The 25,645-nt window shown below is 40.1% G+C and overlaps 1 protein-coding gene across 4 annotated transcripts in view; it reads left to right on the top strand.

Annotated features, from left to right (window-relative positions):
* LOC108428651 (neuronal PAS domain-containing protein 3) overlaps positions 1 to 25,645 on the top strand; it is a 282,989-nt gene that overhangs the window by 41,793 nt on the left and 215,551 nt on the right. For 3 of the 4 annotated variants that reach the window (XM_017699797.2, XM_017699798.2, XM_037542027.1), the window contains exon 2: positions 19,939 to 20,037. The exons of the other annotated variant lie outside the window; for it this stretch is intronic. In XM_017699797.2, coding sequence (XP_017555286.1) covers positions 19,939 to 20,037 — 99 coding nt within the window. The remainder of the gene's footprint in view (positions 1 to 19,938; positions 20,038 to 25,645) is intronic. 4 annotated transcript variants of the gene reach the window in all.

Genomic DNA, 25,645 nt, shown 5'->3' on the forward strand with positions numbered 1-25,645 from the left:
GAGTACGGTTGGGGCGAAAATTTAATACTTTCAGACTAATTGCGATTTGAATCGCATTACTTTAATTCAGACGCGATGTGATGAAAGAGAAGGTGCGGACCTGAGCGCGGTTGTCATTAACCGCTTGTCCACTGCTCTTTTTCCCAGCCTGCTCTTCTCTTGTCACCCTCCATCTTCCTTCCATCCTTGCGGATTCATTTCCTCAGTGTTTTACTGTGACATTCAGCGAAGGTCACAGGCACTCTCTCTCTATCTCACGCGCTCTCGCTCTCCCATAGTGCCTGGTGTTCTGCAGGGCCTACAGCCAAGCCAGCCCTCACCGCATGATCCAGACTGCATGTTTTGTACGGCGTCCAAGCAAGAACAGCACTGCTGACAAATGCTGTAATGATTCTGGCCCTGGCATCAGTCTCACCACCTGAGAGAGGGGCTCTACACCCATTTGTTCTGAAAACGTTCACTCTCTCAGTGCATCTTTTTCACACTGATGATGCTTCCCTCGGTGCAAGCTCCTCTTATTTGGCACGATAGCATGCAGAGGCAGGCCTGTAGACTGTTTGAACCTGTGATCCCTGATATTGTGTTGGAAAGTGTACTCTTCAAAGGAATGAGACAGAAGCATGATTCAAGATGGAATAGCTTTTCAGGGGAAGTTGTGTAATGTAAATTGTATAAGTTTTGACAGACTGATTTATATTGGATAATGTATCATTTTCCCATACTACCACAGAGATCACATTATAGCCCAGATGTCCACATTAGCCTTATGCAACGGACACGGCACTCTATAGTGATAAAACACAGCACGTGACCGTGCCTGTTCACAGGTTGTGCTGTTATATTAATGTGAGGTCTGTTGGATTTGAAATTATACTTTAGGAGCGCTCTGGGTTCTGCCAATTACAGAAGTTCATTCTCTCCAGAATTATTACAGTCAGGCTTTTAAAAACTATAACCATTGCAAATTAATGCTGGATTAAAATTACACATCTGTAATTTCATTGAGTATAGAATATGGTTCCAATAGGCATATTCTGAGTTTGAAGACTAATAGCATAGCAGTCTCTGGCAAAGAATATTTTCTCTGGCCTCACCCAAACTTCACAGAAGAAAATAATTCATTCTCATTATTATTGAAAATTCACTTCACTGTCTACAGTGTCTGAAACAGGAAACAGTTGAGGCTTTAACATTGACATTAACAGATGCAGTGACTTCATCCTTAGTCAGGACATGAATAACCCTGTTTTTCATTCCCCCTCTCGTCTCTATGACCTCTTAGTGATCCTTCCACCAAGATGAGGACCTGCTCTGGCAGCATTGCTGCCACCTCTACACACCCCTCCCAGCTGAACGGCCACAGTTAGCTTAGCACTTCCCCCGTCTGCTGCACGCCTGGCCTGCCTCTCGCTGTCTGAGCGCCAGAGCTAGCCACCGCCAGCAAATCATTACATAGGGAGCCCTGCCAAAGTTTTAAATACCAGAAAATAACACCATTTACCACATGCAGGGCAATTATTTCTGTGAAAAATTACCCAGGGGTTTTTATTTGTGATAAACCCCCCTCCTTTCTTAACAGAGAAAGACGATGCACAGCCGGCTCTTTCAGGTCCGCACGAAACCCCTCATTAATATTTATGGCCTGCTTTGCAAAGAAACAGTGATAAGCTCTGGTTGAATATTAAGTTTGACTTTATTTAAAAACGCATTAAAAATATTCACTAAATTAAAGAAAGAAAGGGGGAAAACCTTTAAAGAAAGGTAAAGAAAAGCAGCAGCCTCTTTGTGAAGGGGTTAAATAGTTCATTTTTGAGTAAGCATGGGGGATGTCGCTAACTCTGAGCTCTGCAGAAATTGACGGTTCTCAGTGATTTAGTGGCCACGCGGGCCTTTTGAAAAGCTATGGAAATGTATAGGCCTCTGGTGGCTGGGTGGCCTTCCTGTCACATCACGGCTAAAACGACTCCTCTCTGTTCAGGTATGGCAGGCGAGCCTTGAGTTGTCTGAGTGCAGGCTGACAGAGCTGACTCTGTTTGGGCCATAAATATAAATTAGTGTCTTCATATATATAGTGTCTCTCTGTATGGGGGGAATGGTGAGCTATAATGGCCCACAGAGTGAGATATCTGCCTCATGCAAGATCGAGACTACTCCACGCAGAATACTATAATTTAACTCAAGTTATGACATTGTTACTGTATATAGAACATTACTGTAATTTATGGTACATGACTCATATCTTCCTTTAATTAAAGTCACGGCTAAGCTGTAGTTTGTGACCGTAAAGTACAGATGTCTGCTGAGATTTAGAGAGTTGTGTGTATAGTTGGTGTTGTATTGCTGTGGAAGAAATATAACTATTATTTTCCTGAGGATGATGGGCTACTTCTGAAGAATGCTTATTATGACCCCTTCCAGTTATGGTGGTAAGCAGTTAAGCGTATTTGATTATTGCTCTCCAGCTTGTTTGATGTGCTGTTTTTTGACCCTCACAGGCCTGGGCTCGCTCTTACAAAACAGTATGGGGAAGTGGGGCAGGACTAAACCCTCAGCTGTGAGGAGGGAAGGATAAACGCAGGGCCTTGTAGTCAATGTTGTATTTTTGCCAGTTTTTTTTTACTCTCTCCTTTACACGCAGCTTCATCAGGGTGTGCAAATCCCATCCCGATATTCCACGCCTGCACTCTTAATAGAGAGAGAGAAAGTGGGTGAGAGATGGAGAGAAGAAAGGAAAAGGAGTAGCAGAACCCTGTGCGGAAGGTTCGAATTACTTTCAGTACCCGCACCAAAAACCTGCTTACTCCATCCTCAGAAAGTTGGCTTGTGCAGCATAGGTTGTGAGGCATGAGTGATGACACTCTTATCAGTACTGGTTAATGGCTGGGTGGATGGTGTGATGGTTATTGTACGATGGTTCTCATGATGGAAGATTGGGAAGTCCCCTACTGTGGGAGGAGGATAAAGTGGGATGCTCACTGTCTCTATCCCTCAGAGAAGATTTGCCCTGCTGCTGGCTCTTCCCCTTTTCTTCCACCACTCAGATTAACTGCCATTATAAAACCATGGCATGCAGAGAGCACTTTGTACAACTCAGACTGCAAAATGCCACAGAGGTACAGCTCTGCTCTGCAGGCGTTATGTACAGTGGAGGCTAGTGTTACACTGTTTATTGGAAGTCTGATGCTTTTTCAGTAAGAATGCACTGGTTTTGTGGATAATTCTGCTTTCCAATTTCTGCTTTCTATTCCTTTTTCTAAACTCAAAATTCACACTGTGTGGGTTAAATTGAACATATGAAGCACACTAGTAAATTTTCCAGTACTTTTTATTAGACAAAGTTGAAGCATAAAAATACTGTAATTGTTCTTTAATGAGTGGGTCAAATTACTTTTTATTTCATAAATGAAAAATTATACCTAAATAGCTTGAATCCATTAAAGTGCTACTTTGAATATTACAATATGTGTTGCAACAGCTTTTAAATACAGTGTGGACACCTGGCTCACGTTATTTATGTCACATTATTTGTTATAAAGGATTTACATTCACATTATGATTTTGTTTTAAAAGCAGAAGAATGTTGGTCTCTATCTCACTGTTCATCTTCCCTTTGGAACATGTTGTATCATGCCATATTTAAACTTTTTTGTTATTTATTTTGTAATAAAAGATTAATAAAAGAAGATGGAATTTATGGAATTTCAAAATTCAAAACAATTGGAATAATTTTATCTTTTCAGTTTGGTTTTTTGGTGATAGTAGTGTTTTCATATTGGGGAGTGTAACACTTGCTGTCAGTATTTAATTCAATATTCCGTTACTGTGACAACTCTAGTGGAGGCACTTCCTCAGACCACACTGTTCCCCTGTTGCTAGATCTGGATTTCTTGCTAGTAAATATTGTTTGTTGGGTTCTGTTCCTATAAGACTATGTGCCAGTTTGCTTTGGTAATGGGATGTTTCTCCGTTTGAGATCTGTTTGGCAAAAGCAATCTGCCTACATACTGGGACTCTTTCACTGTGCGTTGCTGTGTGTGGTGTGGGATAATGGCATTGTGTGGAGATGTGAGTGATGTAAAGCTGTAGTGTAAGTATGGAGGGTTAATGGTCAGGGCTGTGATCTTCGCGTCTCTGCTGCAGTCTCTCAGGGCTGACTGTCAGGAGCCTGCCAACCCACCTCATCATTGTGTCAACACTCTGAGACACTGGCTGGAGTTTTCTCCTCCTCACACACACGCACACACACACACACACGTACACTACCATTCAAAAAACACTTTTTATTTTATTTTTTATTATTTTATGTACTGCCATTTTAAATATTACAAATTAGACACCAAATGGTATTTTAGTATTTTGAGACCCAGAACTTAATATATGGTAAATAATATACTGTAATAATTAATAATTAATTAATTAGTAATTTATAGGTTTTCTTTTTGGGTAAAATTATCTGCTGTGAGGTTGATTCTCATTTTTTCAATAGGAAGCAGTCTGGATACTAAAGAATTGGATAAAAAGAATTGAGTCCTCTACATGCCAGAATCATTTCAGTCCAAAACTGTTTGTTTGTTTGTTTTAGATTTTCCGAGTTTTCTACTAATTATTTGAAACTTGTAAACTGGAAAATTAAAATCATGTTATATATTTATCTGCAGCGAGATTTCTTGTTGTTGAAAACATTCATTCCAATAAGAGACGGCACGATTCCATGTTTTTTACAATACTGATAGTAAAACCTTGAGTGTTTACTGAGGCCGATACAGATCCAATATTTTTCTATTTGAAACTAAAAATTAGCTATTTTTTATTAAATTCACGTAATATGAACATCTAAAAGTAGTCTGAGATTGGGCGTTTTGTTAATTATGCTCTTGAATGCAGCCACATTGCTTTAACACAATGCTTGCAAACAATCAGCACTAAGTAGCAGCTCATTCCAGCTTTAGTGTCATTAGTAGATTGTGCATCATTCATCCTTATTTCTATGGTGATAGATTTGTTATGGGATTGGATCTGATTAATTATATCTATTCCAATCCAGCTTTTTCTGCTGCTGTCAACCCAGTACCCATTGATACTAGTACACCATTTCTAATTCCATACTGCTAACTGTTAAGGGCTGTGGAAGTCAGAGACCACCCTTTATTTATTTACCTTCCAGTCAGAATGGCCACTGAGTACAAATTATTCCTTTTTAAGCATCAGGCACAGCAGCATATATTTAACAGAAAATTACATAAAACTCAACAACTAAATGTTATTTCACATGGTTCAGTATTTGGTGTGTCCACCTTCTGCCTTTATTACAGCTTCATTTGTGTTGGAACACTTCCTTTAAGGCTTTTGAAGAAGTTCTGCCTCCAAAATGTAGTTTTAGAAATTGGTAATCCCAGATAGGTTCAGTGATCTTGAGGTCTGGACACTGGACTGGTCAGTCCATTGTTCTGAGAACACCAGCAGCTTGTTTCTTTGAATTTCAGATGTTTACTCTTTTTTACAGTAAGACCTTCTTGACAGGTACACATCCTTTCACTCATGGTATTGAGTTGTCTTCTCACAGTGGAAGAATGGACAGAACCACCTGTGGATGTTTTCAGATCTGAAACAAGAGTGAAGTTTGATTTTCTCCTGTTTCTCAAAGATGAAAGTTTTAAAAACTGTTTATCTGATAGTGACAGTTTTGATGGTCTACTAGGTTTTGCACGGTTGCTAGACGTCCCATTTCTTTTGTTTGACTTTCCCCTTAAGTGATTTATCTTACCTAATGACTTATCTAATCTCTTCAGAAAAATCTCCTAAAAATGAATAACTTGTGCTAAAAAGGTGTTTTTACTGGAAATTAAATAACAATGGTCTCTGCACAGCACTGTGCATACAGCCATTCACTCACACATATAAACAGATACACTGTGGATAAATACATCCACTCATACTCACTCTCTAACACTTCTTTCCTATCTCTCTGTCACATTACACATACACAAGTAACGTGATACAGACAGGAACCACAAAAACTCATACTACTCTCAACTCCTCCCATGTACGTACAATAGACAGACTCAGAGAGTCATAGTTCATCACACACGCATGGCTGTGTGAGGAAGCACAGGCGTGGCGTCTGGGTCCCATTAGAGCCCCGCTCCACCCTGCACCAGAGGGCAAGCAGCGCTTGCCAAACACTGAAGCTTCCCTCACTAGCGGCTACACTCACTAATTGATCACAGCTGTGCTGTTTAGCGCTTAAAACTTGATTTGAGGTGTCAAAGATCAAACATGCAGAGGTTTGTAACAGCCTTAGGATGTATGTGTGTGTATCTGTGTTACATAATTGTCAGGTGATAAGCTTTAGAGGAAAGTTAGAGTAAATAATACACAAACAGTGGAAGCTGGATGCCAAAAGAGGTTTGTCTCTTGGTCCTAATGTTGTTTTGACTCAAGCCCTCAAAGTTCCACAAATCATCAAAGCAGCTGTCAGATTTGTGAATCTGCCATGTTTGCTTGGTTTTTGTGCCCTGGGCCACCAACTCTCTCACTCTCTCTCTTTCTCTCTCTCTCTCTCTTTCTCTCTCTCTCTAAATCCCCCCATATAATCCACAATTAAGGTGAGTTGCAGACCTTGTGGTTAGCGCAGCTCTTGCCTGGCATATTTTTAGAACTATAGCTACCAGCAATGCAAATCGGGGGGTGGAAATTGTAGGTCTCAGAAGAATTTGAGGTGGCATGTTTTATTAAAAGGTTGTCAACAAAATGAGCAGGGAGACTTATTCTGGACCTCTAGGCTACTTGTATTCTGCTGAGCCAGATCTAGTATTATCAGAAACCTGCAATTACATGTAAAATTTAAATTATTTGTTGTCAGCGTTGCTGTTTCACACCAATCCCCTGCGCTACATTTGCATAAGCAAACGGGTTAACTGCCTTATAATAGATGTTTAATGTCTTGAGTTGGAAATCAATATTCTGCTGACCTATTCAGTGCTGTTTTTTGTCTTACAGTCTTTTCAGGTTAGGGTAAACTATGCATATTTAGTCTTCTGGGTCTCCACAACACCGTAACACTTGTGGAATTGTTGCTGTGGAGGTTTCTCTGACATAAAATATAATTTCTTTACTCAGTTTGAGTTTTCTATATGCTACTGCCCAAAAATGATCTGTTTTCAGTAATATACTTTTTTTTCCTTCAAAATTATGAAACCAATTGAAAGGTGTATTATACATGATTTTTTTTTTTAAGATTCTGCTACTCTGTCACTTAACAGATTTTATCAAATTTTCTAATTTGTAGAAATGTGTCAAAATGAAGATGAACAGAGCCGTAGATGATTCTAAAGTGACAGAGAAAGCTGTGTAACATTGAGAAAGAAGAATTGAATTAATTCCCATGTATTTGAGATGTGATGATCACAAGTAATTGAAGTAGATAACTTGAAAAAGGAATATAAATAGATCATTACAGTATATTATTTATTCATTAATAACATTTTGCTTCCTCAAAAACTTGAGATATTGGCTAAAACAACAAAAATAGCTTCTATATTTGTAATGATTCAATCTACACCATAATAAACACATTATTACTGAATAGTATAATGTAGATAGTGTGTGATAACATTTGTAACCTCAGCTATCCCAGCTTTCATCTTCTTTTTATTGACTTATTTATTTATTTATTTATTTATATTTGCTTGAGGTAATGACATACTGTACATTACCTACAGTACTCGTATATGGCTCATTCTGGTTTGTTAGCTTGTCATTCCGAAACCCCCCAGTCCCTAATAATCTTGCCTTTCAACACAATTTGATTTTGAATGCAGTGACAGATATTTTGGGCCATGAACGTAAATGCATAAATATGAACGTTTTTGACTGATGTGCCCTGTGTGTTTCTAGCTGAAAGAAAAATCCCTCCCCTTGATTGACATGCATAAACACAGTAATGCATAAATACATACATAATATTGGAAATGCATTACCAGATGTTTTACTTTATGTGCTGTTTATGGGGGCTGAGGCTCGCCCCTGTTTCTAATCAATGGCAGTAAAATGACACCTCATGCAAATGGTGTGAGATGTTTGCCCTCAAATATTCACACAAAGCAGTAGAAGATGATGCTCTAATTGGAGCAGAAGCTGTTTGGCTGGGCTCCAGTGTATCAATTACTTTCGGTGCTTTTCTAAAGTAATAGAGCGTAATTGCTATTCTTTTGGTCTCATTAATAGGATGCTGAGGCCTTGGTGCAACAGCACAATGCCAACAACTGTAGTCGTGGAGCTCTTGGAAGTCATTTCAAAGACAAAAGTCTGTGCAGTCTCCTTCTGTGCAAATCTTTATTTCTCTCTCTCTCCATCTCCATCGCTTGCTCTCTCTCTCTTTCCATCTATCTCTCTCCCCTGCTGTGTGTGACTGTCGCACAGATCTACTTGCCTGTGCTGCATCTTACTGCAAATCAAATATGACAGCGAGGACTGTAGACATAATGGAGAATGTTAGGAGACAGTGCTACTGTACACACACACAAACAGCCCGGGGCTTAATTGAGCAGCACTGCCTGTGACCCGTACACCTCTGCAGGGGCTGAGCTAGCAGGTTCAGCTAGCAGGCTTTCCCCCCAGAAACCGCTTAACTTTTGGGTTAGGAGGTTGAGGGGGACCACTGGGACAAAGTACACTCAGTAAACACATTTCTTCATATATTCAAATATATGAAGATTAGTTTTTTGATATTGTACCCATCTATTGGTCCGTCGCCTTGTTGTTACTTGGAACGTTTATCTGTCATCATTACTGATGAAATTAAAGTGTTGGAAGTGGATTGTTGGCCCTCACCATCTTCTGCTAACTGGCATTTTTACAATTTTCCAGTTCTCGTATATCTAATGCTCATTTTAATCCTCGGTCTATACGAACCAATGCTGATACAGCACTGCAGATCGAGGATCAGCTGCAACTGAACAAAGGCTACTTTGGTCAACACATTCTACACTAAACTGTGGGACAACAGGGCATACAAACATATTGTCATTACCGCGTCATAAAATAAAATCCTCATTTCTGTTTTAACTTAAAAAAAAAAAAATAATTTAACTGTAATACAGTACCGTCATGGCCACTTAATCTTTCTCATTCCCATGCCTTACTAAGTCGTGGCCACGCATTATTTTTATTTATATGGGATGTTGCCAGCCAGGCTCCGTATAATTTAGCTAATGTATATGTAATTTTCTGTAGCTCTGTGCGTTTTTCTTGATACTGAAAAATGAATAACTTGCAAGTAATGGTCGTTATAACTGGAAATGTAGGGGGTCTCTGTCTTTTTCACCGTATGTATGTACAATAAATGACTTACACTGAGTTAATTCAGTGACTAAGTGTATGTCTTATATTTCAGCCTTCCTATCTGCTAAACTCAACAACAACCCTTAAAATCCACAGAGCATGCAACTTTCAGGGCATGATGTAAGCTTAAGGAAAGGTTAGTGGTTTACTGTCTAATGTCTAAATTTGGCAGAGAATTCTGTAAATTTAGTGTGAATGAAACTGCATTGACTTGTTCTTATTTTGATTAATAGCATCAGTATCTCAATTCTTTACCTTAAACTAAGCTTTAGCTCGCTAGTCTGTGTCATCATGAATATTCATGTGTGTTCCATATAACAGACATGGTTTCATCAGCCGAACTGGTAATGTTTGTGTTAGGAACACCTCCGCTGCTTGCTTGGTACTGACTAAAGGGCTTTCTCCTTACATTGGCCTGCTGTCTGTGTTAAATAATGGTGCTGATAATTTGTCCCACACCAGTAAAACAGAGGCATTCACGCTGAGTAAATAGCCTGATTGGGGAGAAATGAAGGTCAGTCTGACTGCAGGTGACACAACACTGCATCCCAAGCACTCATTCCAATCTATGCATCATTTGTTCCTCCTTTTACGCAGGCTTGCTCTGCCTTTTATCCCTCTGTCTTTAAAGAGCACAAATGAATCTCTACACTGAGTTACACATTAAGCTGAATGATCGTATCAGCTCCTCTACAAAGTGTTTAAGCGGAACTCATTTCCAAGGTTAGTGCTGGCTGCTTCTGTGGAGAGAAAAAAAATCTAAATTTGGAATCTTCCATTTTGGTCAGTGCTCCATTTTAATGTGTTCGTTTTCACCTCAAGGCTTTTAACTAACCCAGCAAAATTGTTTATATGCTTTTATATATATCTGTATATGACCTAAATGGCATTAGGCTGCATTTACAAGGACGTTTTGGTATCTGTGATTTCACTGCGAACAATTAATGTTGCTTCACTGTCCACTGTAACGTTCACCTGAATTGAACTTTGGACTAATTGTGCTCTGATGTAACCACTTGTCATCTAATACGAAACAGACGGTAAAAGCTGTACAGTCCATTTCTTAGGCTCACAACAAGCCTTTGATTGGGACACTGTAAGTGTGTACAAGTCTATGTAGTTAGTATGGACAAAATATGTACATTTTTGCTCATTAGGCAGCTACCTTGATTACAGCTCTATAGCTAGAACTCTGCATATGCAATTGAAGCCCGAACCCAACCTGTACTTGTAACTTTGAGACCCTTTTCTCATACTATAAGAGTTCAAAACTCTGTAGCAAGCTCTACTGTATGTGATCAGTGTGCTTTTTATCTAATGTAACGAGTAGGCCATAATGTGTCAACAATGAAGTCGTCCCTAACTCGATTGAGATTTTAACAGTTCCCCTTTAGCCAGCTTTGTTTTTATTTATCTGAAGTCGTATATGAAAAATTGGCCCAAACCCCACCCAAAACCTGATATTTTGTCGAACCCATTCAGGTTGGTTTTGGATAGCATACCTCTTGTGTTAACTAGCTACAAGGAAATGCTAAAAATGTATTTTTGCTAAAATGATGCACTGTTAAATATTTCTTCAGAATGTAACTGCATCCTCAGGCATGTATAGCTGTATATTAGCTACATAAGCTGCAGTTTTGCATTTGCTTGAAAACCTTTCCACATGTAAGTGTAAAGAAGCAACAAACTAGCAATGTGAATCAGTGTAGTTTATTTATTTATTTATTTTAATATATATCGAACTCAATTTATCAATGCAGCCTTAGTTTATATGTCTTGTAGCACTCACGCACTGCCTCATCCACTGGCTGCTGCTGAGCTATTTGGCACAAGGCTTTCAAAGTACGTCAGAACAATGATATACTAAGTGCTCCAGTAGTGGATGAATTGGTGTCATTAGTACTTCACTCAATTTCATAACATCAGAGATGTTCCCCTCTATAGCCTACAGCAGAGAGTCAGTCTACAGGCCCACTGAGGCTCTGCTTTCTCACTGTACGCCCACCTACGCAATGAGCAGCGAGACGACACACACACACACACACACACACACACACACTGAAGCCTGAATCATTCACATTTCTCCTCTGGCACTTTCAGCAAAGCATATGCGTGAGTGTCATTCACCTAATGTGAACTAAAACACAGGCTGGGATTTGACTGCTTGCTGCTGAAAGCAGAGACAGCGCTGCAGATTTGTGCCTGTGAGTGCTGACTGCACGCTGGAATCACCCTGTGCAAACTGAGACGAGATGAAACACAATACAAACAGCAGTGTGCATAGTCTCCAGTCTTTAAAAAAGACCTTAGTTCAGAGATCTTTTCCCCTAATGCCATTCAACTTTGACACTGGGAATGAAATTCAAACCCGTAACAATATTTTTTTTGCGTCTTTCATGGATTAAACTTGTTTCTATGCAATGAATCAAATAAATTTCCTGCCTACTGTATGTAGGAGGATTGTTAGTGGAGTTACTGCTAACATTCCTTTGGCAGGCAAAATACCTTCTTCAGGGCTCTTTTCTGTCCCTCCTCCTCTTTTCATATTTAAGTACAGTACACAAAATATGGTTGATGAATTGTTATAGTGACTAGGGGTGTGCCTGCACAATATTCAGTGTATGTTTGATACTGGCCAAAATCACTAGATTAGACATCGCTGCCCTTTAAATTTCATTGTGAATGTTTGAATGATGCTGTTTGAAGAAAAGAAACAGCAGTATTGCATAACTGAGTTATGTCATGGGCTGTGTATTTCTTCCTTTGGGGAAGTAGATTATTTGTTTCACAGTTTGAGTTACTTATTTTTCTAACATTATATCTAATGGTTTGACGATGGCTGGATTAAGCAAAGTAGATCCAGACAAAGATCCAGACAAATGTATTATTAACAGCTTAGTTGCTGAAGAGGGAAAAACATGGTATTGGATTGGCATTGATATTGGCAGATACTTAAGATTGCAGTATCAGAATTGGTATCCCCTGATTGTGACTTTATCTTGTGCAATACAAATCTGAGAAGTTTACAGTATGCAAAGAATCTAATAATACAATAATAGAATCTAATAATACAATAATAGAATCTAATAATACAAAATAGATAGAATGCACCCCAGATGCCTAGTTAAACAGTGGTGAGCAGTGGTTTCCAGTGACAGACAGCATCATTTTTAATCTTACTTTTATTATTTTTATTATTTTAATTATGATATTCAAAACCATGTTGATATCATTACACCAAGTGTGCTGGGAGCATCCTGCCAAGTCAACAGATGTTTTTTAATTATTTGAAGTAATCAAGGTATTCACATTTTTCAACATAAATAAAAGCAGCATAAATAATTTTGGTAATCTGCTGACCTGGTTGAAATTCTTCCTAATGAGTTTTGTCAGAACATTCATGGCAGTAAGCCACAAGCAAGCACAGGTAACAGAACATATAAACAGCACAAAATACACTGTCCACTCTATTACACACTCCTACTTTTTATAGTCCACCTTTTAGAGGTAAAGTTAAAGACTATAGCTCATCTGCTGGTGCACAGTTTTTGTTGGTCTTCCTCTAGTCCTTCATCTGTGGTCACAGGACACTGCACATCGGACACTATTGGCTGGATATTTTTGGTTGGTGGACTATTCTCAGTCCAGCAGTGACGCTGACGTGTTTAAAAGCTGCAGCAGCACTGGTGTGTCTGATCCACTCGTACTAGCACAACAAACACTAACATATCACCATCTTGTCAGTGTCACTGCAGGGCTGAGAATGATTCACTATCCAAATATCTGCTCTGGGGTGGTCCTATGGGGTCCTGATCAGTAAAGTAGGGTAAAAGGGAGCTAACAAAGTAGGCAGAGAAACAGATGGACTACAGTCTGTTGGTAAGTGGGGCTGCTAACATGGACTTTTTTTAAAGGTTTTGGACAAAGCGTCCACTACTACAGGAAAAGTCTTTACCACCTTATACCAAGGATTCGATAATATATTGGAAGATATATCCCGATTATAATATATAGTAATATATATTTGCTCATATTGTGCAGCTCCCTTCAGAAGATCAGAAGTAAATACACCCTTTCCATTCCATGCTTTATTTAGGAATAGTTTATCTGGGTACATTTTTAACTCCTTTATTTTTTCATTTCATTTTTTGTTCAAATATTGCAGTATTAATTTAGCAAAAACAGAGCAAAAATAAATAAAAATCTAATATATTGCAATGTGACTTTCTTACCTATGACTCAGCTATACTTCAGAGCTGTGTGTGTGTGTGTGTACAGGTCTCATGATGCTGTGTCACTGTGGTGCAGTGAATCTCTCAGTGTGCGTGTTTGATGTGGTGCAGCAGAATGCGCTTAATAATTCATCCGCTTAGCAGCACTGAACAGAGACCCTCTAACCACTGCCCCCTCACACAACACACAGCACACAGCTAAATTTGAATGATGTGCCACTCTGAGGTGTCCAAACACCCAAACGTCCTGAGTGATGCATATATATGTTGGATCTCTGTCAGACTCTGAGGTGTAGAGAAATGAGTTGTGTGTCTTCTCTGTGGAACTGTGTGAAAGCCAATCACAGGCTCAGCTTTGTGTTTCCATTTACATTCCTTCATGCCTTATCAAGTAATGTAAGCTACCAAACCGAACAAGTACAGATGTACAGCCTCTGTGCAGCTGTTTCTTCTCAAAGCAACAATAGTCTGAGGTTAACGGTTATAGATTTAGGGATACTATTATTGTTTGGTTTGCTGTTCAAGTGTACTGACTAGGGATGCATCAATACTGCTTTTTGACACTGAGCACGAGTGTGAGTACATACTTTTTAGTACTCGCCTTTACAGAGTCTGATACCATACTGAGTAACCTACTTAGGATAAAGTGGTTGTTAGTGCAAATGAGTGCAATGTACCTTAGCAGTCAAATCATTAAACCCTAGCTTAAATTAAATTAAATGACATGAATTAGCTAGCTATGCTACATTAGATATCTTTGATCGAGGAGCGCTGCTGTGGAGAAGAGTGGGTTTTGTCCCTCATCAGAAAAGCATTGTACACCTGTAAGTAACAGCAGGAATCACATGCAAGGCTTGTGGAGTTTTATGTCTGAAGTCCTTTGTTTGGCTGGTTTAAACGTCCTCTAAAGCTACATACACACGGTGTGATTTTAGAAATCTTGTTCTTTGTTGACTCATTTGTACAGACCATTATGTACAGACAAAGCCTATGATTTATATATCTACAGTGTACGAAAATACTCAGTCTGTGCTACATGAAATGCTCTATTCATTAACGCTGTTTCATTCAAATTAGCACACGGCACACCGAGTACTGAGCAAAGAAAAACAGTCAAACTAAAAGCCGGGCAGTGAGTACACAGTGTGACAATACAGTCTCTCTAAAAAAAAAAAATCACTTTATTAATGTTTATATCTCGCTATTCTATTCAGTCAAACAGAGTAAAGTCAACATATATAGACTTTGGTAGGAAACACTGACATTTGGCTAACCTCCCTATCTACACACGTAGTGGGGAAGTGGTTGTGATTGTGTGCTTAAAAACTCACACGCAAAGGTATTTGCAAACCAAAACTGTGTGCACAACAACATCATTATAAAATATATTCACTTTTATTTATAAACACAAATGTGATACCACTTCAAAGTTCAAATTCAAACTTTCAACAGAGTTTTTCTGTTTGTTTCGATGAGCTGCAAAAATTCAGTTCCTTAGATGTTCTACAATTCTACGGTTTGATTGAGTCAGCCTGCCGATCAGGTATTTTGTTATATGAAGTAGTTATGTGTGAAGTTTTCATATTTCTGTGGTGTCAGTTTTGAAGTGTTTATCTTCTGCAGAAGCCGTTCGTAAAGCGGTCAGTGTTGAGGCCAGCGCAGAATCAAGCGTGTGGTGCAAGTGGCAGGCACACAGGCAGTAGATTTACGGTGGGTGTCAGGGCGGTGGTCACCCCGGACCTGCTGGACTGGGGGCTGAGGGTAGACACCATGTTATTGTAATGGACTCTCACATGGGAGGATTTACCTGTAAATGTCAGTCACCCTGCTCCTCTAGATGACATCGATAAAAGCCGGCGTAAATCAGAGCACCCGGCCCCTCCACCCAATCCAGCAGTCAATATAGCAGGCCAATAAACATGCCTGAAGCTCAGGGCTGTATGCTTCCCCTCTTCAGCCTGACCACTCTTATTAAGCCACCGCTTAGGAGCAGAGCCTAGAGAGCTAACATCCTGTCAGTGTGTCTCCTCTGACACCAGCAAGAGCTTGCTCCACCCACCCAGACCACCTTTGCTTTTATGCAGGAGGGTGTTCTTAACTAAGGATGTCTTCGTAATTTTATTGCCCCAATCAAAATTAGTGTCTGCGTGGTCAAATATTTGTATTTTAGTAATACAGTTTTTTTGTATGTTTAGTAATTTAAAAGCATAGTGAACATGAGATGGATGATACTGCAAAAGCATAATATCGTGATACTTCAAGAAATATGCAATATTAGTTTTTATAAGATCTAGCTTATATGTGGTTTGAAAAGTTGGAACATTTATGCAGCTAGTTAAACAGGTTTGATGAAATGTGACTAGTTTTACCACAGTCAAAACAACACTGCAGACGTTGCAAGTGGTTGTTTGTACTTTAAACCAGTTTCACACTGCAGATGTTTTAATTGCTTTCAAGCCTCAATACATCATTTCCATAATGATGATGCAAAGGAGTGTAAAATGCTGTAAAAAGCCATTGTAAAATGGTGTAATAAAGCATCTGAATCTGATTGTCATCCTAGATGGTTCTGCTCACGCGGTGCTGACTCAGCAGCATTGTTTATTCTTCTGAACTCGTATCAGTCCAGCGATCCAGCACTAGAAGTTTTTTGTGCTAGATTCTATCACCTGATTATTTGTGAAAATGAGTGAGACTTTTTTGGCCTTTCACCTGACGTGTCTCAGTGAGGGCCTAACGGCGCTGTGATCCAGCCCCAGTGAGCTCGCACAGCTTTTGTTAGAATGTGCACTGAACGCTGTTAGAATAGCAGAGATGGAGAATATCCACTCCCATCTCCCCTGCAGACCTCATTCTCTCCCCCCCACTTCACTCGCCCCGCTCTCTCCCTGCACTGTGGAGCAAGCCGCTCTGCTCAGAAACACATCCATCCTGTCGGATAACCATCCTCTAACGCTTATTAGTGAGCCGCTGAGCAGCGGTGTGAGTGTGTGTGTGTTCTGCTCAGTGATGAGTGCGTGTGAATGTGCTGGGGCGACTATGCTGTTGGGCCTCAGCGGCCCCCGGCCCAGCCTCTAGAATTCGACTCAGTCCGCATTCAGAGCTTGTTGGGCTGACTGTTGGAACAGCGCTGGGGTCAGCAAGCCTGTTTGTATGAGCAGGCCGAGCAGACCCTGCTGACACGTTTTCAATCACTGCACTCGATTCCCTGGAAATCGCAGGAAAGGCCACATCGGAGCATTTTATGGAGTACAATGCACCAGGCGCGGATTAGTTTCCCCAACATGTGCAGGGGAAAAAAGGGTATGATTTCAAAAGAATGCCTGCTACAGGGGTAATGTAGTCGGCTTTGAAAAATGGACCAAATCTTCCGTCGCTGTCTGCAATATGCAGTGCCTCTTTCAGCCTTGCAACAAAATCAAAATAAGCCCGTATAGGGATGTGGAGGTTTATGTGTGTGTTTGTGCTATGTGTGTGTGTGTGTCAACATATGCATGTGAGGGAGCACACGTCCATGTAGGCAGTTTCATTCAGGATGATACTAGGGAAACAGGCCCATACCTCACTATCTGGGCAAGATGGTCATTTGAACGCATGCGCAGCACAAAATGTGTCTTGATTGACCACAGTATGTGCTCACCACACAACTGAATTTAACATTCTGTTACCATAGACTGCAGCTTATCACACAAACTTCACATAGCCTGACCCACTAATAACAGTGATACTGTTAATACTGTTTTTTTCCTGCCAAAACATTCTATAGGTGTGTTATTTCACTAAAGCTAAGAAAATAGAGTTTGTGAAACTATACTACAGACCATGTGTGTGTATTGTGGCCATGTTGAAGCATATTTTGCCGCAAGTCTTCCCACATGTCTGGTCCTGAGAGTTTAAATGGTGTTTGAGGCTCATGACTCCGTCTAACTACTGCATCTACTGCCATTGTTAGAAGTGAAGCGTGGCGGATTTCTGCCATGTCATATTGCTGATTCTGACTAACTTGTGCTCTGCTTCAACAAGTGTTACCTCAAGAAAAAGTCAAGTGCGTGACAGAAATCTGACTTTGAGCCTGTTCTCCTGTTTTTGTAATATGTAGTGTTTTGGCTAAATGTGCCATACAACACAGGCTTGACTCCAGCTAACTAATGTTAACAGTTTAGAGAATATTTGAAAGAGTAAAGTCTAAGTGACTAAGTGAAGCCGGAATCGATTGTGCTCTGTGATGTGTGTAGTCGTTGCTGAGCTGCTATCATGGTTAAGGCCACCTCACATTTGTCCTGCAATGTCCAAAAATTCCACACCAGTAAATCCGCTGTTCAACTTTTGATTGTGTTACTCACCATTTTGCCATTACTATGTGAAATTGTAGCCAAATGGAGGCCACAGAAGCCACACTAGGACACATGTGGCTTGAGGTTTATACAGAGAAAGGCAGTCATTCTTTTAGATAAACAGAGAAATGGTAATGGTCTGTTACTTCAGCTAACATTACAGCATAGTCTTTTTTACCTCGTATCTTTCAGCTACAAAACAGCCACTGAGGGAGATTGCTGATGGTGCAGTTTTATTTAATATAATTTATAAGTATAGTGTAACATTGAACTTAAACCTGAAGTTTGCTTACTACAGTAGTGCTCTACCTGTTTCTATCAGCACTATTGGTGACCTCCCACAGCACCAATCAGTGAGCCCTCCAAAATAGAAATGAGTGAAGTGCGTTCATTTGACTCTTCAGATATGGAACAGACAGTTGACACATCATAATTTTTAAATATTACCCTCATTTTTAAATACTGTGGGATACTTTCTGCCCATCATACTGTCTAACCATAATCTCCACCTTGTTTTTGCAAGATCCTCCCACATCCTCCCAATAGACAGCACACCCAGGCTTATGCAGTAGTTTTGTACAGAACCCGTTAGCAGAATGGGTCTGTTTTGGCCTGAAGCTGGTGCAAAAAGCTTAGTACATTGAACTCTTGGTACCTAGAGGAGAATATATTGTACAAAATGACATGTAGCAATGCAGAAGTTTGTAAATTGCATGACATCAAACTCAGGGCGAAAGAGTGATCATGTAGAGGAGAATTTCCTCAGACCAATATCAGTCTGTCTCTGTTAAAGCTTTCCTTAGCGACACATCAGTTTTCTGCTAAGAGCCTCTACTGTTTCATAGTGTCCCATGAAGGGCCCTTAACCAATAAAAGCTCTTTAGTGTGTGAGTGCAGGGACTGAATACATGTAACAGAAACATGAGAGCGAACTGAGATTAGAGCAGGCTCAATAATTACACCACTGCTATCAGCTCCACAGCAACGAAACGAAAAACGTCGAGGTCGCTAATCATGTGTCTCTAATGGAAAATTTGGCAAAGATATCTATTGCGGTTAAACCACAGATTTGAAAAATACTCCTGTTTTCATTAACCAATAAAAATTTTAGTGGCAGCCGTTGATTCAGTCTGCACACTTACTCTGCAAACTTGCGTCATTTTGAGCTTTCAAGTAGTTTTAAATGAAGTAATTACATATAACTACTTTGTACATTAGAAAAACAAACATATTGTTCAATTTGAGTTTTGCATATTGTTTGTTTTTGTTACATCTGTTTTTTCTTCAGTGAACTCTTTGTAGGGTATATTGCATGTATTGTTTTTGCTGTTTATATGAAGAGATGAAAGAATGAAATTCAACATTCTGTAGTTTCATATTTTATTAGATTTTACTGGTCCTGTTAGCTGGTGAGATAAATCAGTGGTTCATCTTCAGCTGCTTGGTTACATGCACAATCCACCATTATCACACGTTACCATTACCATTTCCATCCACCTCTCATTTCATATTGCCTGTGGTTTATGATGTAACACCTTGCCTACTGTTTTACCAGGATGTCTACAGTGTCTTAAGAAATACTTGAATTTTTTCAACTTAATCTTCTGCATCTATAGCATACAGTGGATTGCCATGGACAATGACTTTGACAGGTATACATGTATTTAGAAAAGAACAGAAAAATGACTTCAAAATGGTAGTATAACTAAGTGTGAAGTCAGCAGTTTTTCTGTTCCTTTCTATGTACACAGAAAACTTTGTCCATAGTAGTCAACGATATTCAGCAGATAGAGATTAAGTTGAAAAATGCCTGAATATACTTTCAAAGATGTACTCATAATTGTAGCTGGTTGAACAAGACAGACATTCTAACATCATTCATTACTGTGAATTGAATTACTTGATAAGTGTGATGTAAGATCTAGTTTCTGATGTGCTGAAGTTTGTGTGGTTGTGTGAAGGTTGGGAAGGGTCAGGCCAGCTCTTCATTGCAGTATAGCGTTTAAGAGCTTTTCCACATTTCTCCACAGCGACCCTTACTGGGAGAGGCCAGCTAATGCCAGCTCCTGTTCAGCCACTAGGCCCAAGACACTTCACCTTGGAGGGCAACAACATACCTCATCACCATGGTAACTCCTCCCCTTCTCCCCCTCTCACTGCCCTGCCCTGTGGCCAGCCAGAGCCAATAGAGCTCAGCTCAGCCTCACATGACACCATCTGTGACAGCCAGCACAGTCTGGCATGAGCTCTGTTTCTCTGCACTGACCACACACTGACCATACGCAGACATACACACTACATAAGCTACTATAGAAGTAGTTGTAAAGTAATTGTAATAGAACTGATATGAAGATATATTCATATGTTGTTTACTCTTATATACCAGTGAAAAGCACTGATTAACTAAGTTGAGAATTATTTTGCCATTTTTATTTTACTAACTGTAACTAATTGAGAGTTACTGGTTACTCTGTGCTTTCCATCAACCTATGGCTTAAGGGACATCTGTTCCAACTTGATGGTAGCTTTTAATACAGTGGATTTTTGTTAATCGGTTTTGTTTGCTTTGGTATAATATGAGCCATTTTCAGATTTCAGACAGATGAGACCGCAGATTTCCTATTTCTAATACAACATGCAGCGCGAGAGTAATTTTTATTTTAATGGACTGATTTGGCATAAATCTGAGAAGCAGAACTGCATCACTGGCATTTTTAAACCAGAGTGACTAATTCGCCTCACATTTCACATGGACATAGTTAATTGATCAAAAACAAGTATTATTGCTTCTGAGCAACAGCAGTTCAAATGACTTATTTCATGCCAAGAAAAATCCAATATGTAATAGGCTTATTAAGGCTAGCCTTATTGCTTAGAGAGCTGATAAACGATGGCCTTCTGCAGAAAGAGGCAACCCTTTATGGTCTTGGAACCTGCTCACCGATCCCAAACTCATAATTATTAAAGTAAGGCATTGTGGGAAGTGGAGTCTTTTCATATTCCACTGAGAGTTATTCTGATGGTTTCTCAAGACATGTTTCATTTATGGAATGCTTCATGTTCTCAGTGCCTTTGCAGTACAGTAGAATGAAAGAGATTTTGGAATATGCAGTGCTGCTAATACCCTGGTGCCGGTTGATGGATTGGTGAGGAATGAAAGCACAGGGGCGTTGGGATTACTGTCACACTGACTAAAGAGGATTTATTTATCACTTTCACAAAAAGCCTCCTCTAATAGCTCATCATGTGGTGTATTTAGTACTATTAGTACTACCACCCTCCGCTCCTGATGCACTAACTGCCACAATGCATAACAGAGGATCTGCCTGTACTGTTGTCAGTGCCTAACCCATTCTGTCATATTTCTCTCTCTCTCTCTCGCCCTCTCTCTCCCCCAGCCCCCCCACCAGTTCACGCTTTAACGCTTTAGGTGTGGCATAATGCCACTAAACAGATTTTCACCTTTTATCCCTCTCTGAAAGCATTCCAGCGAACAGAAGCACAATGTCAATGCTGCCAAGCTGCCGTGCAGCATGTTGGCATCAACTTCCTTTACTCTCCATTCCAAACTACATGAGAGACTCTTCAAACCTTCACTAAACTCTTGATCAATATATACATTCTAAACTGTACTGATTTTGTCACAATCCCCTGTCCAGTAGAATCCTTTAGACAGAGTTAAGCATAGGTACATTGGGAAGTCAGTATGAATGCTTGAGTATTTTTTGCCCAGTCTGATTTTCTTTCGTAATCTTTGCCTAATTTGGTATAGGAAGGGCCACTAAATATTGGATGTTTATTGTTATTACTGCATTGGTCTTGGCAATACTGACTCACAGAAGTCTTACAAAGAAGCCATCTAATAAATGCATGCTGTGAGCATCTTGACCAGTCTCAGATGTTCAAGATGAGTGTATTGTGGTTGCTTTCATGTGTTAGGGCCTTCACGCAATCCAACAAATGTAAATAATTTTGGTCACAAATGCAAGCCAGTCTTTAATCATGAAGGCTCAAAGAATCACCAGTGTGTTTTTAATACATTTCAAGACTTATTGCAGTTGTAGCAACATGTTGCAGTATCATCACACTGTCATTTGAAACCCTTAAAACTTTTGAAGTTTTAATTTTCATACAGTACTGTGCAAAAGTTAGAGACCATGCTTTATTTATTTTATTTCCACTCATAGTGGCCATTTGAGATGTGGTTTTGACTGGAAATTTAATAAGTGAAAGGTGCTCTGACTTTTGCACAGTACTGTCATCATTTGAAAACACCATCTGCCCTTTACTATATGTATTAAATTTTATTAGCCATCAAAAATCTAGAAAAGCAAAGCTAACCAAAGCTACATTAATAGATAGTAGGTTCAAGATGTTTTTTCCATCTCTATAAAGTCACTGTTTCAGACATACAGGGTTTTGCTATGACAGCAACAGTATGCTGTATTGTATTTTGTCTGTGTTGTGCCTACACTGTATCAGAATGTACTGTCCTTGTCCCTCGGGATGGTGAACACACACAGCCCTGCTGTCAGGCTGGGGAAGCGAACGTGGGCCGGCTGAGTGCTGTGGTGTCCTACTCTGATGAGAGAGGGGCTGAATTCCAGCAGGGTTATTTAGTTTAAGTGCTGTTTGAGCAGGCTGCGCGGGGCAGGCTGAAATGGAGATAAATGGCCATGTGGAGAGGGCTGTGGAGGGACGGCCACCTCTCCTGCAGCGAGGGGCCAGCATGAGGCCTCAGTGGGGCTGAGGGGCAGCCACACACCTGTCTCTCCTCGTTACTGAGCCCAGTGCTCTCACACACACACACACACACACACACACCAGTCCAGCCCTCTCAGGCCTGATGGGACCTCTGGCCCCACACACAGCCAGACACACAGTAGGATTAAGCCGTCTGCCTCCATCAGACACACACACACACACACACACACACACACACACACACACACACACACACACACATTATACATATGCTTTGTCTCTTTCTTCTTCTCTCTCGTCTGTCTTTCCTCCTTGTTCTCTGTTTCAGCTGATCAGAATGATACTGCAACAGTACAGCAGCGCTGCTAGTGGTAACCCTTAAAAAGCTCATATCATGGAAAAAAACAATTTTTCCTGCTTTTTTTAAATAAAAGACACATATAAACACAAATAAACATTATTAAATTTCAAAATGAACCATTCACTCTCTAGTCCATGGTGTCTATATGTCTATACTAAGCTGTAAAAACAGCACATTTTGATTTATTTGGCTTTGTAGTGTCACAAAAACAGCACCTTTATGTACAGTCATATGCAAGAGTTTGAACTCTACTGGTCAAATGAAATTCTTTGCATGTTTAGTGAAAATAGATTACCAGATGCTCTGCAAAATTTAATGCACAGTTTCTATCTGTTTAATTTGAGGGGCTGGCACGGTGAAGCAGTGGGTAGCACTGTCACCTCACAGTAAGAGGGGCCTGGGTTTGATTCTTGGCTGGACAAATGTTCTCCCTGTGTCTGTTCCTCCGGGTGCTCCAGTTTCCTCCCACAGTTCACAGTCAGGCCAATTGGATATGTTAAATTGCCCCAGGTGCGAGTGTGTGTGAATGTATATGTCTGTCTGTCTGCCCTGCAATGGACTAGTGACCTGTCCAGGGTGTATCCTGCCTTCCACCCAATGACTGCTGGGATATACTCTAGCTCCTTCTGTGACCCAGAAGGATAAGTGGCTTAGAAAGTGTGTGTGTGTGTGTGTGTGTGTGTGTGTGTGTGTGTGTGTGTGTGTGTGTGTGTGTTTAATTTGAGTTTAATATATTGGTAAAAAATAAACATAGGGACATAGATAAAACTGTAGCCACAAACTCAGCTTACATCAGTTTAGCTCTGCCCATTTATGTTAAAGATATGAGATGTGTTTGAGCCTGGAGTTCTTTTTTAACAAGAGCCCAATACAGGGCAGCCAATAAGACTCTGCATGTCAGTCTTAAAGACAGTAACCGAAACAGCCTGTTTAAATCTAAGGGATAAAGAGGGAGTGGAAAATGGTCAAGTATAAATACAAGAAAAATGAAGGTTATGGGCCCTTTAAAAGATTAGATTTATTTAGTTAGTTTTGTAATACTAATCAAATGTTGATTACACAATTATACATTTAATGACTGTGAGTAAATAGTATTTAAATTCTGTATTGCCAGTGAAAAACTTAAAGTTAAATTAAAATGTTGATACAATATTTTCTTTTCTAACACAAATGAGCTATTAAATAAAAATGTAGCCTTCTGACAGAATTTTTCCCTTTGTTTCAATAAGCTACAAGTCTGAAATAATGTGACATCAAACTTTATCACAGGCCATAACTGACTTCTTAGGGTTAATAGATACATGCTAAAAGTGAATTGCTGCACAGTTCTAAAGGTGATTGTAACTGAACCGATAGCTCTGTGGTTTATTACTGGTCTGGGTTACATCACCTTAGGTTTTCTGTCTTTTGGTGTTTTTCTGTTATGACAAGGGTAAACCACTGGATGAAAGAATTCCTCCTCTGCTCTTTATGAAAACATGTCTCTATCCTAGACCAACGGCTGCATGCCTGTGTTCTGGAGGAAAAGCCTATTAGACAGAAAGAGGGAAGGAGAGAGAGAGAGAGAGAGAGAGTGAGAGAGAGAGAGAGAGAGAGAGAGAGAGAGAAAGGACTGAAGACTTTGGTTTAATATAGTGTGTGGCAGGTGGCCTGCTTTGCCTGAGGAGGCTCTTTAGGGCATGACAGCTCAGAAAACGCATAAATCCTCCCCTCTCTCTTATCTCCATCCACATTTAGTTGCCATGGGGATTTTATTTATGCAGCTGCAAACTTCCATACTTCAGGTTAGACGCCAGCATTTCAGCCGTCGCCTTGCTGTCGCTCAGAAGAGCAGGAGCTGCAGCTCACACAGGAGAGCATGCTTCATCCCCCACTCTCTCTCTCTCACACACACAGACACACATGCATGCAGAGAGAGAGAAGGCCTGATGTAATAGCATGAAAGGAAAGCTGTTTGTGTTTACAGTGACTGGACATAGATATTGAGTGGTCAGTACAGTTACTGGTCTGAAGAACAGTGGGACTGGATTGTTCTGTTTAAAGCTGCTCAGAGATACCAAACACAACTGAATCAGAAGGGAAGGAAAGTGGGAGCGAAACTAATCAACAGCAAGCAGCAGCTGGATTCTTAAAACAAGTGTATGTGTGTGTAGGAGTGAAAGAATGCAGTGGTGTTCTTATACAGTCAGACTCATGTAGCCCAGCCTGCTAGTTGTACATGCTTTAAATTCACTCAAATTTCACAGTGTATATTATGAATCTGTCTGACATAACCCAACAAAGGAGGTAGGATACAAATGTGAGTTGCTTTTATTGAATTTAGAGTTAACGGAGTCCAGAGTTGCAGATGTTTGAGGAACAGACAAATCCATGACAAAAACAAAACCGAACTACAAAATATAAGGAGACAAGGTAATATCAACAGAGTAACATCCACAAGTACATTCACAATGCAAGACAGAGGCTGAACAAACACAGCGGTATAAATACACAGAGGGGAAACGAGAAACACCTGAGACTAATGAGGGGCGGAGCACAGATAGGAGGACCAGGGAGGAGACACAGAACAACAACAAAAGCACATATCACAACAAAAAGGCACATGGCTGCCATAGAAGGGAAGAAGGACATACTTAGAGGAACAAAGGGAGAATCTGTGAAACCATGACCTT

Source organism: Pygocentrus nattereri, chromosome 10 (genome assembly GCF_015220715.1).
Source record: "Pygocentrus nattereri isolate fPygNat1 chromosome 10, fPygNat1.pri, whole genome shotgun sequence".
Taxonomy (NCBI): Eukaryota; Metazoa; Chordata; class Actinopteri; order Characiformes; family Serrasalmidae; genus Pygocentrus; species Pygocentrus nattereri.